The following is a 16,176-nucleotide window of genomic DNA, read 5'->3' as shown; positions in this document are numbered from 1 at the left end:
TACAGTCTGTAACATCCCCCCAATAAACTGAAGAACATCCCCCCAGTTGCCCTCTATGCAGACAATGTGTGTGAGATGAGTTCATGCATACTTAATCACATTGATAGGACGGCTGCTGTGCTCAATGGCCACAATGATGCCTCCAGAATCCAGGATGGTGTAATAGTGGGGTCCTTCCAGCATCTTTGTCCAGGAGTAACCACCATCATCTGAGATGTACACATCTGGAACCATCACTGAGATGGCGTCCCCCACGCTACCTGCAACATAATCCGCCATCTCATCAGCACAAATAGGCAATAACACAGAGAGCATTTACTCAAGAGAGAATAATTTTGAATGAATTTATTCTGATTATTTCCCATCAAGTCTCTTTTAGTAGGAAAGAAAACCACCAAAAACTTGGGAGAAGTTGTGTTGCTCTCTCTGATAAAAGTTGAAAAACCCAAAGTGTCGTTGTAATGTAAGAAATTCTACCAAAGGAATGTAAAAGCATCCACAGTGTTTTTTCTCAGAGCGTTCAAAGCCTGCGGCTGAGTTTCAGTGTGCTCAGCCACTGTTCCAGTTGGAGGCGGTGAGTGGGAGGTTTCTTACCATGAGCAATGACAATGCCCACGGCATTCGGCTCTGAGAGTGGGGCCATTGGAACATTCAGTTTCTGGGAGATGCTGTAGGAAGCATGAATATGAAGGCTGCACTGTGAAAAGAAACAAAAGCTTAGATTAGAACCAAAGATACAATTTCTTTAATCATTTCACAGAGCCCTTCCAATAAAGCTTTAAGTTAACCCAGACCTAGGTAAATGTACCATCTTAACCTTTTATTTACTATTTAGGTGTATAGTTCAGTAGTGTTAAGTATATTCACACTGTTGTACAATCACATCTCTAAACCTTTTCATCTTATAAAATTCAGTCACCAAATAAGCAACAGTTCCCTACTTCTTCCTCCTCCCAGCTCCCAGAAACTACCATTTTACTTTGTGTTTTCTATGAATTTGGCTACTCTAGGAAGCTCATAAAAGTAGAATCATATAATATTTTTCATTTTATGTCTGACTTATTTCACTTGGCATAATGTCCTTAAGGCTCATCCATGTTGTATTAATAGCGTATGTCAGAATTTCCTCCCTTTTAAAGGCTAAATATTATTTAATTGTGTGTGTGTGTATGTGTATCCACACACACCCCACACTCTATTTACTCATTTATCTGTCAATAGACACAAGTTGCTTCCACCTTTTGGCTATCATGAATAATGTTGCTATGTACATGGTTGTACAAATATCTTTTTGAGAACCTGCTTTCAATTCTTTTGGATGTATACCCCAGAAGTGGAATTGCTGGATATGATAATCCTATTTTTAATTTTTTTAAGGAACTACTATGCTGTTTTCTGTAGCAGCTGCACCATTTTACATTTTTACCAAAAGTACACCAGGGCTCCAATTTCTCCATATCCTTGCCAACACTTTTAAAAATAGTAGCCACCCTAATCTGTGTGAGGAGATATCTCATTGGGGTTTTGACTTGCATTTTCCTAATGATTGGTGATGCTGAGCCTCTTTTTATATGCTTGTTAGTCACTTCTATATCGCTTTTGGAGAAATGTCTATTTAAGTTCTTTGCCTATTTTTTATTCAAGCTATTTGTTTGTTGTTGAGTTGTAGTTCAGTGGCATACTCTTGATTCTGAAATGTACTACAATATCTGGAAGCAAATATACAATTATTTCCTCATGGGTAACCTGCCTCAGTTTATTTTATTTTTGCATTACATCAAAGCCTCTGACCAATGTTTAAAGGCGGACTCCACACAAATAAACTTGATAAGCACCTGATATACTTCAGACACTGTACAAGATGTGATGGTAGTTGGAAATAAGATCCAGTCTTGTCTTTAAGAAACTGGTGTCTTAGGCTCCACGCCCACTCTCACAGACCCAGCCAAGTGGACCACTGCATCAGGCCAGCCCCTGAAGGCTAAGGGTAGCCTGCACCAGGTTGGCTCCTGCAGATCCACTTACGAGGCTCCAGGTGTTTCACCTGAAGACCCACTTACAAGGTCCACTCTAGTGGATTCCACTGCCAGGCCTGCTGCAGAGGACCCAGCCTCTAAGCTACTCCCAAAGCCCAAGGCACCAGGCCCACCTACCTGCAGAACCTGTCAGTTGCCCTGCAAGAATCTCTGGATGAGCTACCTGGTAAGAGATTCCCCTGCTGAAGCCATCTGTAAAGGACTATGTGTGTAAGGGGACACATAGGCTGAAAGTAGAGATCAAAAAAAGATATTCCACACAAATGGTAGCCAAAAGAGAGCAGGGGAGGCTATATTTATTTATTATTTTTTTTTTGAGACCGAGTCTCACTTTGTTGCCCAGGGTGGAGTACAGTGGCGCGATCTCGGCTCACTGTAAGCTCCGCCTCCTGGGTTCACGTCATTCTCCTGCCTCAGCCTCCCAAGTAGCTGGGACTATAGGCGCCCACCACCACGCCTGGCTAACTTTTTGTATTTTTAGTAGAGATGGGGTTTCACCATGTTAGCGAGGATGGTCTCGATCTCCTGACCTTGTGATCTGCCTGCCTTGGTCTCCCAAAGTGCTGGGATTACAGGCGTGAGCCACTGTGCCCAGCCAGGGGTGGCTATATTTATATCAGACAAAATAGACATTAAGTAAGAAACTATCACAAGGGATAAAGAAAGTTACCACACAATGATAAAGGTGTCAATTCATCAAGAGCCTATAACATTGGTAAATATAAATGCACTCAACATTAGAGCATCTAAATGTATAAAGCAAACATTAACAAAACTGAAGGAAGAGGTAGACAACAATACAATAACAGTAAGGGACTTCAATACTGTACTTTCAATGATGGATCATCCAGACAGAAAACCAGTAAGGAAAGAGCAAACTTGAACACCACCATACAAATGGACCTAACAGACATATACAGAACACTTAATCCAACAGCAGCAGAATACACATTCTTCTCAAGTGCACAGAGAATATTCTCCAGGATAGGCCACAAAACAAACCTTAACACATGTAAGACTGAAATCACTTCAAGTATCTTTTCTTTTTTTTTTTTTTGAGACGGCGTCTCACTCTGTCACCCAGGCTGGAGTGTAGTGGTGTGATCTCAGCTCGCTGCAAGCTCTGACTCCTGGGTTCAAGCAATGCTCTGCCTTAGATTCCTGAGTAGCTGGGATTACAGGCACTCACTGCCACGCCTGGCTAATTTTTTTGTATTTTCAGTAGAGACCAAGTTGGTCAGGCTGGTCTTGAACTCCTGACCTTGTGATCCACCCACCTTGGCCTCCCAAAGTGCTGGGATTATAGGCGTGAGCCACCATGCCCGGCCTCAAGTATCTTTTCAACTACGACATAATGAAACTAGAAATCAGTAAAAGGAGGAAAATTGGAAAATTCACATGAATGTGGAAATTGAACAACATATTCTTGAACAACCAATGAGTCAAAGAAAAGGGAAATCAAAAAATATCTTGAGACAAATGAAAAGGGAAACACAACATACCAAAACTTAAGGGATGCAGCAGAAGCAGTTCTAAGAAGAAAGTTTTTGGTGATACATGTCCACATTAAGAAAAAATAAAAATCTCAAAAATCTTAACTTTATACTTCAAGGAAATAGAAAAAGAACAAACTAAGCCCAAAGTTAGCAGAAGGGAGGAAATAATAACAGAGCAGAAATAAGTGAAATATAAGTTAGAAAAAAATATGAAAGATCAATGAAACTTAGATTTGTCTTTTTTTTTTTGTGACAAGATAAAAAGTGACAAACTTTTAATTAGAATAAAAAAAAAGAGAAGACTCAACTAAAATCAGAAATGTAACAGGAGACATTACAACTGATACTACAGAAAAAACAAAGGATCCTAAGAGACTACTATGAACAATTATACTTCAACAAATTGGATAATCTAGAAAAAATGGATGAATTTCTAGACACATACAGCTTACCAAGACTGTATCATGAAGAAGAAATAGAATATCTGAACATACTAATAAGAGTAAGGAGGCTCAATCAGTAATCAAAAACCTCCCAACAAGAAAAGCTTAGGACCTGATGGATTCAATGGTGAATTCTAGCAAACATTCTTCAAAGAAAAATTAAGACTGATCCTTCTCAAACTATTCCAAAAATTGAAGAGAATGGAACACTTTCAAACTCATTTTATAAGGGTGGTATTACCCTGCTACCAAAACCAGACAAGGACGCTAGAAGAAAACAAAATTACAGATCAATATCTCTGATGAACATAGATGCAAAAATCCTCAACAAAATACTAACAAACTGAATTCAACAGCATGTTAAACAGATTATATACCATGATCAAGTAGGATGTATCTGTGGAATGCAAGGATGGTTCAACATATGCAAATCAATAAATGGGATATGCCACATTAACAGAATGAAGGACAGAAATCATATCATCTTGATAGATCCAGAAAAAGCACTTAACAAATTTCAACACTCTTTCATGATAAAAGCTCTCAATAAATTAGGTATAAAAGGGATATACCTCAACATAATAAAGGCTATATGTGACAAGCCCACAGCTAACATCATACTCAAACATTCAAAAGCTAAACCTTTTCCTCCAAGATCAGGAATAAGACAAAGATGCCCATTCTCACCACTTCTGTTCATTATAGTAATGGAAGTCCTAGCCAGAGTAATTAGGCAAGAAAAAGAAATAAAAATAAAAACATCCAAACCAGAAAGAGGTAAAATTGTCTGTCTCCAGGTGACATGAGCTTATATATAAAAATCCTTAATCTTTAAAGACTCTACCAAAAATCTGTTAAAATAAACAAATTCAAAAAAGTTACAGAATATAAAATCAACATATAAAAATACAATATACACTAACAACAAACTATCCAAAAAAGAAATCAAGAAAATTCCATCTATAGTAGCAAAAGAAAAAAACTTAAAAAAAAAAAAAAAAAAAAAAAAAAAAAAAAAGAAACTTAGGGACAAATTTAACCAAGGAGGTGAAAGACTAAAAAACTACAAAACATTGATGAAAGAAATTTGACCAAAAAAAAAGGAAAAATATCCTATGTTCCTGGATTGGAATAATTAATATTGTTAAAATGTCCATCCTACCCAAAGTGATCTACAGGTTAAACGTAATGCCTATTATTTTGACTTTTTTTTACTATTATATGGTTATAAATAACCCTCTTTCTGTGACAACACAGAACAATCCAAATACATATTAATTAATTCATCAGATGTTTACTGAGTACCTGCTATATTTCAGGCACTGTTTTAGGTACTTAAGGTACATCAAGAACAAAACAACCAGTTGTGGTGGCTCACATCTGTAACCCCAGCTGAGAGGCTGAGGTGGTAGGATCACTTGAGGCCAGGAGTTCGAGACTAGCTTGGGCAACATGGTGAAACCCCATCTCTACCAGAAAGTACCAAAGTTAGACAGGTGTGGTGGTATACACCTGTAGTCCTAGCTACTTGGGAGGCGGGAGGATTGTGTGAGCTCAGGAATTTGAGGCTGCAGTGAGCTATGATTATTCCACTGGACCCCAGCCAGGGTGACAGAGTAAGACTCTGCCTCTTAAAAAAAAATTCCAATGGTATTTTTCACAGAAATAGAAAAAATCCTAAAATTTATATGGAACCACAAAAGACCCTGAATAACCAAAGTAATTGCGAGCAAAAAGAACAAAGCTGGGGGTATCATGCTACCTAATTTCAAAATATACTATAGAGTTATAGTAATCAAAACAGCATGGTACTGGCATTAAAAACACATATAGACCAATGGAACAGAATAGAGAGCACAGAAATAAATCTATGCATTTATTGTAGACTTACCTTTGACAAAGGTGTCAAGAACATACAATGTGAAAAAGACAGCCTCTTAAATAAATGGTGCTGGGAAAACTGAATATATGCAGAAGAATGAATTTCAACCCTTTTCTTTCTTTTTTTTTTTTTTTTTTTGAGATGGAGTCTTGCTCTGTCGCCAGGCTGGAGTGCAGTGGTGCAGTCTCGGCTCACTGCAACCTCCGCCTCCCAGGTTCAAGCAAGTCTCCTGCCTCAGTCTCCCCAGTAGCTGGGGCTACAGGCGCACACCACCACACCCAGCTAATTTTTGTATTTTTAGTAGAGACGGGATTTCACCATGTTGGCCAGGATGGTCTTGATCTCTTGACCTCATGATCCGCCTGTCCTGGACTCCCAAAGTGTTGGGATTACAGGCGTGAGCCACCACACCTGGCCTCAATCCTTATTTCATGTCATGTAAAAAATCAACTCAAAATGGATTAGAGACATAAATGTAAGACTTGAAACTGTAAAACTACTAGAAGGATATATAGGGAAAAAAGCTTGACATTCATCTGGGCAATGGCTTTTTGGATATGACCCTAAAAGCACAGGCAACAAAAAACAAAAACAGACAAATGAGACTGCATCAAACTAAAAAGCTTCTGCAGAGCAAAGGAAACCACCAAAAGACAGAAGAGAGACAATACACAGAATGGAAGAAAATATTTGCAAACCATACATCTTATAAGGGGTTAATATCCAAACAAATCAGTAGCAAGAAAACAAATAATCCAACTAAAAAATGGGCAAAGGACCCGTATAGCCATTTATCAAAAGAAGACATTTAAATGGCTAACAGGTATATGAAAAAATGCCCAACATCACTAATGGTAAGGGAAATACAAATAAAAACCACAATGAGATATTATCTCCCCCCAGTTAGAATGGCTATTATTAAAGAGATAAAAGGTAAGTATTGGCAAGGACATGGAAAAAAGGGAACCCTGTACATTGTTGGTGGGAATGTAAACTGGTACAGCCACTATGCAATACAGTAAGAAATTTTCCTAGAAAATGAATAACAGCAGGGCTGGGCATGGTGGTTCAAGCCTGTAATCCCAGTACTTTGGGAGGTGGAGGCAGGTGGATCACGAGGTCAGGAGTTCGAGACCAGCCTGGCCAACATGGTGAAACCCCATCTCTACTAAAGATACAAAAAATTAGCTGGGCATGGTGGCACACGTCTGTAATCTGTCACTCGGGACGCTGAGGTAGGAGAATCACCTGAACCCGGGAGGCGGAGGTTGAAGTGAGCCAAGATCATGCCATTGCACTCCAGCCTCAGTGACAGGAAAAGACTCTATCTTAAGGGGAAAAAAAAACAAAAAACAAAATGAAGGACAGAATTACCAGCAATCCCATTTCTGGGTACATATTCAAGAGAAACAAAATCAGTATGTCCAAAAGATATCTGCACTCCCATGCCCACTGCAGTATTATTCACAATAGCCAAGACACAGAATCAACCTAAGTGTCCACTGATGGATAAATGGATAAAGAAAATGGAATATTATTCAGCCTTAAAAAAGAAGGAAATCCTGTCATCTGTTGAAAACATGGTGAACCTGGGAGGCATTACGTTAAGTAAAATAAGCCCAGCACAGAAAGACAAATACTGCATGATCTCACTTATAAGTGGAATGTAAAAATGTCAAGCTCACAGAAGCAGGGAGCAGAATGGTAGCTTTCGGGGGCTTGGGGTATGGGGTGATGAAGGCCAAAGGGTATACAGTTTCAGTTATTCAGGATGAATAAGCTTTAGAGGGAAAATATACATGGTGACTATAGTCTAGAATACTGTATTGTTACTTGAAGTTTGCTAAGAGAATAGATCCTAAGTGTTCTCACCACACACACAAAAGATAATTCTGAGGTGATGCATGTTAGTTAGCTTGACTGTGGTAATCATTTCACAATGTATACATATATCAAAACATCACAGTGTACATTGTAAATATATATACAATTTTTATTTGTCAATTATGCCTCCAGAAAGCTGGGGAAAAAAGAAGTGTATTGTCAGAAACTAGTTGAGGTATGCAGCTGAAAGTTAGTGCTCTAAAAAAGGTTCAAAATGGCTAAAATGATAATAAATATTATATTATGTATATTTTACTATGTTTTAAAAAAGGAGAGGTTCAAGCAAACTATTAATGAAATGAAGAGGAATGATTATTTCTAACCGTATGGTCACCGAGGGTGGTTAGGATTTCCACTAATCCTAGTCAACTGGGGTTGGGAGAGACAGGCCCAACTTCCCCCAGGAATAGTGTGGGTGTTCAGGGAATGGCAGGGGGTTACAAGGGTGTGTCAGGGATAAGGTGAGCAATGACAATGAAAAGGCGGCAGAGGGCCCACCAGGAGAGAACCTTCACTCACCAGGTCAGGGACAGAGGCCATTGATAGGCCGAGAGCCACAATGAGCGCTGGGCAGGGAGAGGCATGGGGAGCCTGCAGGCAGCAAGGCAAACACACAGGCCACTGAACCTGCCCAGGCTTAAGGTGAGGAGGGCAGTGGCTGGGCAGGGCCAAGGCAGACAGATGGGAAACAGGGGTCAGAAGGTCGGGTAGATGCAACAGTGCTTGCGAGTGTAAAGGAGGAGAGTGTGTTGAGGCGGTGTAGGCAGGCACACTTTCTCTCACCATTTAAGGCTCTTAAAACAGAAAACCCCACTTAGAAAAGCAAAGTGTATGTCAGTGACAGGGATACTAAGGAGGGTTTGGGAACTACTGGTACTTGAATTTCTGAAGGAAACTCCAGCTGTCCCCCAAGCTCTCATTCTGTGAAAGTCAGATAAAAACTTTTTTTTCCCCCTTTTTCCTTGTCTGCCTGTCACTCCTGGCTTTGAATCTCCTGGAGTGACACGTGTGTAGTTCCGGTTCCCAATCTCTCTGCAAGGAGGCCTGCCTTGCGTCCCTGTGCACTAAGCAGGTCACCACCCACTGGCCATGGGAGCCTAGGGAGAGGGAAAAGAAGGCCAGATCCTCTTCCTCTTCTTTCCAATGAGCAAGACTGTGTACTGCTTATGAGTGGCGGAGCTGTGGCTTCTTGCAGAATCTCTAAAGTCTCCCAGCTGCCATGTTGAGCCCTAACTAATTACCAGCCCCTCTGGCCATTGTTTTAATTCAGCAGTTTAGCAAACCACAAATTGTTAGCCCTCAGTTTTGTTCTTTAAAAGACAAATAATCCATAGTATTTTGACCTTTCCTCAGTTCTTACTTCCCAAATTCTAAGTTAATTTCATTACTCTCATCTCAAACTTTCCATCTTATTCTGAGGACCCTAATCAAGTATGAAACTTCATCATCCAAAAGCCTGGCACGGATCAGAGCAAAACGGAAAGGCTGCTGTGCTCTGCACACATTAGAGTAAACAAACCTCATTCTTGTTTTTTGCTGTAGCATCACATTCACTGTTTTCAGGCTTCCTCAGGTGCTTCCACCTTCCTCCTTGGTCAAAAGTGATCATGGTCTGGATAGAATTATCTGAATGGGAAGAGAACGACATTAAGCCTGATACACTGGAAGTACCTAATTAGGTTCAGTTTATCATTGCATAACTCTCTCCTGAGACCGTACAGCCCCTGGAGTCCGACAAGCTTGTAATACCTCACAAAACAGCTCATTGTTGGTGAGTAATGAAGCAGCACTTTAAATATGATATTTGAGGCCAGGTGCACTGGCTCACACCTGTAATCCCAGCACTTTGGGATCACCTGAGGTCCGGAGTTTGAGATCAGCCTGGCCAACATGGTGAAACCCCGACTCTACCAAAAATATAAAAAGTTAGCCAGGCATGGTGGCGGGGGCCTGTAATCCCAACTACTCGGGAGGCTGGGACAGGAGAATCACTTGAACCCGGGAGGTGGAGGTTGTAGGGAGCCAAAATCACGCCATTGCACTCCAGCCTGAGCAACGAGAGTGAAACTCTGTTTCAAAAAAATAAAAAAAAACATATTTGAAGAAGGTGTCCCACCTGAACAGGACCCAACTAATTCCACAAATTATCTAGGACTGATATTCTGAAAAAGATACCTTTTAACTCCTTACCAACATGAACAGGCTGATGTCCATTCTCCTTCCCTGTTTGCTTGCCTGGGAAGTAAAGTCTACCATAGGAAGGCATCCTAACATTTATTCAGACAAGGCCATGACACTAGGCTTGTTTCAGGGACTCTTGAGATTCAATAAGTGCGCATAGTTCCAGGTTAATAACTCTGAATTATTGTCTCTCTACTACTCCATATCCTATTTTTCTTATACCTTTCTTTTTTCCCTTGTCTCTTCCCCATTCTTATTTTCAATGATATAAACTGTTGCAGGTTTTAAATTCAGAGATAATATCCTTTGAGTTTTCCTTTATTTTTATTTATTTATCTATCTATCTATCTATCTATCTATCTATCTATCTATCTATCTATCTATCTATCTACAGGTGCGTGCCACCAGGCCTGGCTAATTTGTATTTTTAGTACAGGTGGGGTTTCACCATATTGGCCAGGCTGGTCTCAAATTCCTGACCTCAAGTGATCCACTCACTTTGGTCTCCCAAAGTGCTAGGATTACAGGCATGAGCCACTGTGCCCAGTGTGAAAACTTTTGTAAGCCTTTGGGAATATATCAGTGAACAAAATAGACAAAAAAGATATTGTGAAAAATACATTCCAGTAGGGCCAGACAAGCACCAGACATAGTAAATAAGTAAATTATGTAGTATGCTAGAAAATAAGCACTATGGAAAATACTTGCGCAGCTAAAGGTGGATTGATAGTGTGTGTGTGAGGAGGGGAGGGCAAACGAATTTAAAATAGGATAGTCAGGGAAGGTCTCATTCAAAAAGTAATACATAAGTACAGACATATCAGCCTTGCAGGTACCTGGAGAAACAGAGGGAACTGTCTGTGCAAACTCTAATTCGTGCATGTGCATGTGTACCTGGTGTGTTAAGAACTGGCAGGTGGACAGTGTGATGACAGTAGGGCAGATGGAAAGAGAAGAGCTGGAGGTGAGTCAGGGAGGAAACCAGGAGCCACATCTCCAGGACCTTGTAGGCCACTGCCAGGACTTTACAAAATAAAAACAGCCCCTATCTCCTACCGAAAAATAAATACATAAATAAAATGACACTTTAAGAGTCTTTGTACTTGAGACTAATGTGTTTATTTGCATAACTGGCCTAAGGAAAGGTGAGCTCTGTAGAGCCAATGAGTAGAACACAAGAAGAACCCTGGTTGGCTATCGCTATGCACCCTTAACAAGAGGAAGAGCAGGAAGTGGGTCAAATTCAGGCTTATTCTCATAGGCCTACATCTCCCAATACAGAAGACTCATTTTATAACCTAAGCAACACAGACTCAAAACATCTTCTTTTCTACTTGCCATTGCTCTTCTCACTCCTAGTTCTATTTACCATAACTTATTTAAAACAGGGAGCCAGAATTTGCATGGGCTTGGTCTGTCCCTGCTAGACTCTCCTCCTGATCCCTCCTCCCCCGGCATCACCCAATGTCTCACCACCACCACCAGGCCAAACCCTCCTGCGACTCTGATACTTTGCATGTGTAGCTCCTTCAGCTGAAAATGCCCTTCCCTCCCCATTCCTGCCTATCATACTTCAGGCTCAGTCTGAAATGCTTTTAAAGTGTGTTCATTGTATGGTTTTGAGTGCAAGTCTGTCCAGTCGTTTATTCATAGGCTCATTCAGCAAGTATTACTGAACATCTACTATGTGCCAAAATTGTCATAAGCACCAGAGAAGCATCAGTGAACACAACTTTAAAAATCACTGCCATTCATAGGACTCAAACAGAAGCTTCTTCAAAGAAGATACTCACACGGCCAACAAGCACATAAAAAGTTGTTCAACATCATTAGTCATTAGAGAAATGCAAATAGAAACTATAAACGAGATACTACTTCACTCCCATTAGGATTGCTTTTACAAAAATAACAGAATATAATGTTTGCAATGAAGTAGAGAAATTGGAATACTTTTGTATTGCATGTAAAATGGTACAACCACATGGAAAACCCATTGGTATTTCCTCCGGAAGAGAAACATGGAATTATCATGTGATCTTGCTATTTCACTCCTACATATATCCCCAAAGGAATTGAAAGCACTGACTTAAACAGTTACATGTATAACAATGTTCATGGCAGCATTCAGTATTCATAAGAGCTGAAAATGGAAATAGCCTACGTGTCCATCAATGGAGGAATGAAAAATAGGCTGGGCTTAGTGGTTCATGCCTGGAATCCCAGCACTTTGGGAGGCCAAGGCGGGCAGATCACCTGAGGTCAGGAGTTCGAGACCAGCCTGGCTAACATGGTGAAACCCCATCTCTACTAAAAATACAACAATTAGCTGGGTGTGGTGGCACACACCTGTAATCCCAGCTACTCGGGAGGCTGAGGCATGATAATTGCTTGAACTTGGGAGACTGAGGTTGCAATGAGCTGAGATCACGCCACTGCATTCTGGTCTGGGCAATAGAGCAAGACTCCATCTCCACAAAACAAAAACAAAAACAAAAACAAAAACAAAAAGGTGCTATATTCAAAGAAAGGAATATATCTATTCTAGCCTTAAAAAGCAATAAGTGAAATTCTAAAACATGCTGCAATATGGCTGAACTTTGACACAATATGCAAAGTGAAAGAAGCCAGACATACAACCAATAGTGTATGATTCTGCTTACATGAGCTACCTAGAATAGGCAAATTCATTGAGACATAAAATAGAATGTTGGTTACCAGAGCTGGACGACTGGGTGGGGACGAGGAGTAGTTGTGCACCCGGTGCAATTTCTATTTGGGATGATGAAAAAGCTCTGGAAATAGGGGTGATGGTTGTACAACATTGTGACTGTGCTTAATGCTACTGAACTGTATCCTATACAATGTTAAAAACTGCAAATTTTGTTATACGTATGTTGCCACAATAAAAAAAAGGAAACAAAAAAATGTACATGGGTAGGCTTGTTGGCTTGGCAAGCAACACTCCTAGAGGACAGGTTCCCCGAAGCCTCAAGTCCTACTACATGCAACTGAAGGCACGGCGCACCACCGCGATGCTGAGACTCACCTTCAGAGAGCACACTTGTTATGTAGACGCCGCGGAGGGAGGTCACATTGGTAAAGTCTGTCTCTCCGCCTGTGGTAGTGTAGAGATGTCGGTCCAAAGACTTGGAATAGACAATGCCTCGATCATCTGAGGTAAAGATTGTGCCAAACCCAGTGTCTGAAATAGGCAAACAAACAAAAATACTAAGTCTTGGGTGGAACCAAAGAGAAAAACAATAGTCTAACCACACACGATTGTCTGCCTGACCAAACACAGTAGCCAACTGTCTCTTCACGATGAAGACTCAGACCTGAGAATTAATCCAGGTTTGATACTCAAGATTTTTATGCCCATCTTTAATTCTAGTACCCAGCTTAGTGCCTGGAATATGGCAGATGCTGAGTTTGTTGAATAAATTAATCAGATGCTACAGAAAAACTCTTCCCAGATATATTTTGGTGGGAGAGGCTGTGTGTTTAGTTTACACTTTTTAAATCTTTACACTCTAGAACAATGCTTCTCAAACTATCTGTAGTGAAGGATCAATTTGTAAGATTTCCAATATGTCACAAACTGATGCTTTTGTAAAACATAATAAAAACTAATCAGTAGATATGAGCTCCCAATTTTCTTTTTTTGAGACAGAGTCTCACTCTGTTGCCCAGGCTGGAGTGCAGTGGCACGATCTCCGCTCACTGCAACCTTGGCCTCCCGGGTTCACGCCATTCTCCCCTCCCGCCTCAGCCTCCTGAGTAGTTGGGACTACAGGAGCCCACCACCATTCCCGGCTAATTTCTGGTATTTTTTTTAAGTAGAGATGGGGTTTCACCGTGTTAGCCAGAATGGTCTCAATCTCCTGACTCGCGATCTGCATGCCTCAGCCTCCCAAAATTCTGGGATTACAGGCGTGAGCCACCACACCCAGCCATAAGCCCCTAATTTTTTTATCATTAGATCCAACAGACATAAAATTGCGTTGTTGAAAGGCTAGAAGTTTCCAAACTCTTGCTCTCAATTTCTGTACTTACCTGGTAACAGAGAGTTTGTAAATCAGTACCAGTCTGCTGACCATTCTTTGAGCAGCTCTGCTCTAGAACACCTAAACATACACACAAGCTACCTTAGAGTACGAAAACAAGTGGCATTTTTAACAGGGGCTACAGATTATCTCTAGGACAGAATAATCAGTAAGGCACTAATAAATTTCTAGGGGTAAGAGGAAACTCGACATGTAAAAAGAAAAGCTGCTCAAAGCTTACATCTCTATGCTTTTAAGGGTAAGCCACTAAAAAGCTCTTACCTCCAGGTTCATCTACATGCATGAATACCATGTCATCATTTGCTGCCAGAATAGAATAGAATTGTTCCTGTCCCACAGAGGGGAGCTGGGCCATGCTCCACGTGTCCCCTTGATCTGTTGAAACGTGGATCCTTCTTGTTGTATCCTAGAACAGATGTCAGTATTTATCTTCCTAATTTTCAGCCAAGATGCCATGTGCAGGGACATGAACAAGAATGTTTTAATCCATTTCTCCACTGGGTACAATTGCTATGAATGAAAGGTCATAGTACCAATTACCAAAGCAATTTCTAGCCTCTAGCAAAGTTCTAGGTAAAGGAACAATCCATTCTATTTTAAGTAAGGCTATCTTGGCTTTCTCTTTGAATTCTTCATTCTGATGAGGCCCTGTAAGACAGTATAGTCTTTGTCTCTGATAGTCCATCTCCTTCAGTAGAGCTAAGGATTTGATGGGAACATCTTTAGGTTGGCTTTATAGCCATTTGCATACACTCACTCAGATAATTCATTTTTTTTCTTTTTTTTTTTTTTTGAGACGGAGTCTTGCTCTATCGCCCAGGCTGGAGTGCAGTGGCGCGATCTCGCCTCACTGCAAGCTCTGCTTCCCGGGTTCATGCCATTCTCCTGCCTCAGCCTCCCGAGTAGCTGGGACTACAGGTGCCTGCCACCACGCCCGGCTAATTTTTTGTATTTTTAGTAGAGACTGGGTTTCACCGTGTTAGCCAGGATGGTCTCGATCTCCTGATCTCGTGATCTGCCTGCCTCGGCCTTCCAAAGGCCTTCCAAAGTGCGGGGATTACAGGCGTGAGCCACAGCGCCTGGCCGGATAATTCTTAAAATGATGACTACTTCATAAAAGTTTGGTCCCTTTCATATAGTCCTTGCATAATTCAAAGAATTATATAATTAAGGGTCTAGAAAATAGAGATGAAACCCATATTTGGGAGATCACAAGGGAAGTCAAGATGTAACACGCCTTCTCTCTAAGGAAGTCTCTCAGAATAGCCAGGATGAAGGAACAGGCATGGGCTGGAAAGAGGCCAAGGAGAGTCAGAAATTACTATAAGGAAACTGATCAGGGAGTATTTGGCTGGCGAAAGGAGTCTGTTAAGAAAGCAATTAAAACTTAACTCTCTGATAAATAGCTTAACATCGCTACTAGATACAGTTAGCCTGGGCATAAGAATTAATGTCAGTGTTTCCTTAGGTTAAATACTCTTTAAAGTTCAGTGATAAGTACATTTAACTTATTCAACTTATACCAAGATGTCTCATTACGTTGAATCTTATTCTCATTGCTGTAGGTAGAAACCAGAGTTCAAAAGTACATCGCAAAATTTTAATTCTGTAGACAGAATTATACCATATATGCAGTACAGCACAGGAGGCTACCTCTGGAATTTGAGTCTGATTTCCAGCAGAATTCCACTATTGTTGACCCTAGGTAAGTTACTCAATTTCCTCACCTATAAAACTGAGATAATACTATTAGCTCACAGGGTTGTTGGGAGGATATTACAAAATGGCTCGGGAGAGTTATCTGTACTTATTGCCTACTTCTTCATCTCTAGTTCTCACTGAAGTCACTCCAATCAGCCTTTAAACTTCCAATGAAGTGCTTTTGTGAAAGTCACTAACAACCTCCACTTCGCCAACTCCAGTGGATTGTTCTCAGAATGTACCTAACGCAATGGTCCTGATTTCCCTTCCCCTCCCTTGCTCCTCCCTTTCAGTCTTCTCTGCTGGATTCTTCTCTTTCTAACTTTCTGTTGTGGGTGCTTCAGGGCTTGCTCAGTCCTCTCACCTCTTTGTTACCTACTTACTCCTCCAGAAGATATCATCTAGTCACATGGCTTCAAATATCATAGCAATTAGGGAGATTCATATACCCAGATGCTCACTTGACATCTGCATTCAGATATCTAATAG

The 16,176-nt window shown here is 40.7% G+C and overlaps 1 protein-coding gene across 3 annotated transcripts in view; it reads right to left on the bottom strand.

Annotated features, from left to right (window-relative positions):
• The window catches only part of SORT1 (sortilin 1), an 89,375-nt gene that overhangs the window by 17,362 nt on the left and 55,837 nt on the right, over positions 1–16,176 (bottom strand). For all 3 annotated transcript variants that reach the window (XM_007977701.3, XM_007977702.3, XM_037998165.2), the window contains 5 exons: positions 14,248–14,392; positions 12,969–13,124; positions 9,261–9,367; positions 595–697; positions 92–260 (listed from right to left, as the gene is read on the bottom strand). In XM_007977701.3, coding sequence (XP_007975892.2) covers positions 92–260; positions 595–697; positions 9,261–9,367; positions 12,969–13,124; positions 14,248–14,392 — 680 coding nt within the window. The remainder of the gene's footprint in view (positions 1–91; positions 261–594; positions 698–9,260; positions 9,368–12,968; positions 13,125–14,247; positions 14,393–16,176) is intronic.

This window comes from Chlorocebus sabaeus, chromosome 20 (genome assembly GCF_047675955.1).
Source record: "Chlorocebus sabaeus isolate Y175 chromosome 20, mChlSab1.0.hap1, whole genome shotgun sequence".
In the NCBI taxonomy this organism is placed as follows: domain Eukaryota; kingdom Metazoa; phylum Chordata; class Mammalia; order Primates; family Cercopithecidae; genus Chlorocebus; species Chlorocebus sabaeus.
This window is presented reverse-complemented; position numbering and strand designations above follow the sequence as displayed.